We start from the raw sequence: 3,248 nt of genomic DNA on the forward strand, positions 1-3,248 counted from the left end.
TTCTGAATAGAGCAGTCATTGAAATGGAATTTTCCATAATTTTTGCACAAAGATGCTTTTGTAATGTTTAATATATCCCTTTTTTTTCTTTAGAAATTCGTTGCAGGTGTTTTGTGAAAGAGGTGTGAGTTGATGATTTATCATGTCATTTAGCCTACTAGTTTAAAAAGGTTAACATAGCCTATAGTATAGTGTATAGACAGTCATTGTTTTTTTTTGTGTGTTTGTATGTGTGCATGTGTGAATATATGAAACGTACATACATAAGCCTAGCCTATATGTCTCCCTTTATTTGTAGGGTACTTTTTATAATAATGTTTTAGTGCTGCCCAATACAGAAGAGATGCTAGTATGTGTCGAAAATACTCATACATTCGTGTCATACTTGTTGCAAATGGAATTAAAAGTAAATATGTGGGGGAACAATGTTCAGCTGATCTAACAGAGATTACAAAATACAGCGCTCTAACAAAACACTCACAGCTGATGCAGCTGTTGCCACGTCATAATTAACGGACGTCGCTTTAATATGACCGCGCAGAGGAGAGGAGTTCTCATTTCTCTAACCGCCTGCTGCTTCCCCTCCTCTCTCCTCGGTTCCCCTCCTCGGCTCGCATCTCCTGTGGGCGGGACTAAGTATCGAGGATAGGAGTCGAGGAGGGGAGTCGAGGAGGGGAGTTAGAGAAATGAGAAAGGGCCCTGATCAACGGTTTAACAAAAGATCTTTATTAAAGCAAGTGGTTCAAATTAGCCAAATTAATTAAGTGCAAAACAAGTAAAACAATGTTCCGTAATTAAGGAGAAATGTACACAAATAGACATGGTGTAATACAATTAATATTGCTAGTGTTTTCCCACTTGTCTATCATCACACAACTGAAGGACATGTAAGAAAAACATTAATTTGTAGTGAAATGGTTAAGGTCAGAGAGATTGGTTTCTGACAGATGTTCATATAAAGACATTTGCAATTTCATAATTTCAGAGATTTCTGTGAAAAGGAACATTTAAAAAGCCACTGAGGAACAGACTTTTCACTATTATAAAACACAGGAAACAGCCAGTAACATCTCCCCATCCCCCTATTTACATGGCAGACCCTGTTAGATAGCTTCACCATATGTTGCCTAGCATTTAATTTGTCATATACATAATATAAGTCAACATACATTTAAATAAATATAAAAATATATTGAGTGAAGTTTGTCTTTGTCTTCAACATTGAGCAAATATGGCAAGTAAGCATTCTAAGTAGCGCAGAAAGAGACATAAAAATGACTATTTTCCTAAACAGGGGAGCAATGTATTTTTTCCCCCTTGCAGTTTTTATTATGGATGGCGCTATCACATGTTACCTAGCAAATAAAGCTGGGGGGCCAATGGGCTCTTCCTGCCCTCCGCACCCTTGCTCAGACCAGACCCATCTGCCAACCTTTATTTTACAACTACAAGCACATATTACATTTGTAAAACGTTGTAACTTATTAAAAAGGTCCCATGTCATGCTTTTCTGGTTATTACCCGTCCCCTTGTGTGTTATGTAGCTTTTAATGCATATAAACGGTCTGCAGTCACAAACCCTCCTCAAAGTACACCCTGTAGCGAGTAAAACTCTAACACAGAAAATTGCACAATATAAATGTATTTTAGTATACCTCAACAATGGAATTATGATCAGTAGCAATGGCCATGACATGGGACCTTTAACTAACTGTGGTTTTTTTAAGTGTATTTGCCGTTGGTTATTTAAGATTCTTTAATACTGCATTATTACGTTTTTTAAATAAAATAATGATTTTTAGGTGGATGTAACTTTATTACCTACAGTGGTTTTGTGATCACTGGATTTCAACACATCTGACATCCATTCAGCTCCAGCTAATTGAAGTATCAGCCTAAGCATCCCAACTAAATAAAGTGATTCTGGGACTGGTTTCCCGTGAGTGTTTGTATTCATAAAACAAGGTATTTATATTTTTGGTAAAAAAAACATTTATTTTTACTATGTACACTACATTCTTTGATGGAATAACAATAATACAGGGACCAAATAATAAAAGGCAGTCATTCTTGCCAAGCAGGTTTGAGAAATACATTTATGAAATCAGCTCATTGTCTATCATTTAAACTGGAATATCTTTACAAGTAAAGATTCTTGTAAAAAGTTTAGAATCTGAAAACACCAAAGTATGCACGCAAATTTGACCTTCCCCCGCCCTGTCATGTTAACAGTGACGAATGCTGAACATTTGAGTTTTTCATCTAATACAAACTGGTGGTGATTGAAGTCAGACGTCTTCATCGTAGACCAACTTGACGAACACCTTGTCTTCAAGCGCCTCGTTCTGTCTGTAGACATACATGGGCGTGTTGACTGCCGACGGGCTGGTTTCCCCTCCCTCCTGCTCCTCACTCCTATCAGCATCCTCCTCTGAGATAAGGTCAGCGTAGGAGGACACGCAGAGGTCATGCTCCTGGAGAGACGCCGGGTATCGGAGGGAGGATCTTTCGATTCGCACCGAGCGTCTGACTGGAGTGAAGAAGCGAACCTCCTGGCCATTCACCCTCACCGGTTCCTTCTGTTGGCTCGGAGGGCCACTGAGGAAAATAACAACATAATCCTGAATTTCAGTGCATTTGACATTGACAATGAAATAGGTGCGTTTCATTGTAACGTTTTTTTAATTTACAGGGACTGCTTAAACAACCAAGCAGCTTCGAAACATCAGATTTTAAAACAAAAAGAGGTTTACAAAACATCAAACACCATTAAAGATTTTTGGAGTTTTAGATAGGTAAGTACTTTATTGATCCCAATGTGGGAAATGTTTGCGCTGCCGCAGCATAAGGAACAAGGCAATGTACATAAGAGAAATGAAGACACTAGAAATAAACAATCCAAAATACTTCTGAAGTAGAAATAAAATAGCATTAAAAAAAAATATTATTATTATTATTATTATGTGAATGAGTTTAGATCTGAGTTATAAAAGGAAGATTTGGACCGAAAATCAGAGTCTTTCTGGTCAATATTTGTGCAATACTTCTGAATAGAGCAGTCATTGAAATGGAATTTTCCATAATTTTTGCACAAAGATGCTTTTGTAATGTTTAATATATCCCTTTTTTTTCTTTTTTTAAATATTTACCCATTTGTATATCAATAGATTATGACTGAGGCTGTGAGACTCATAGTAATGTTTTGAAGGAACTTGATAAATGATTTGCTATTCTCAAGTTTCATTGCT

General features: G+C 36.9%; 1 protein-coding gene across 1 annotated transcript in view; it reads right to left on the reverse strand.

The window, feature by feature from the left end:
• Positions 1-2,288: 2,288 nt before the first annotated feature.
• ckap2l (cytoskeleton associated protein 2-like) overlaps positions 2,289-3,248 on the reverse strand; it is a 21,833-nt gene continuing 20,873 nt past the window's right edge. Inside the window, exon 9 of the mRNA XM_010782325.1 lies at positions 2,289-2,621. Coding sequence (XP_010780627.1) covers positions 2,289-2,621 — 333 coding nt within the window. The remainder of the gene's footprint in view (positions 2,622-3,248) is intronic.

This window comes from Notothenia coriiceps, unplaced genomic scaffold (genome assembly GCF_000735185.1).
Source record: "Notothenia coriiceps isolate Sejong01 unplaced genomic scaffold, NC01 NC01_scaffold00024633, whole genome shotgun sequence".
Classification (NCBI taxonomy): Eukaryota; Metazoa; Chordata; class Actinopteri; order Perciformes; family Nototheniidae; genus Notothenia; species Notothenia coriiceps.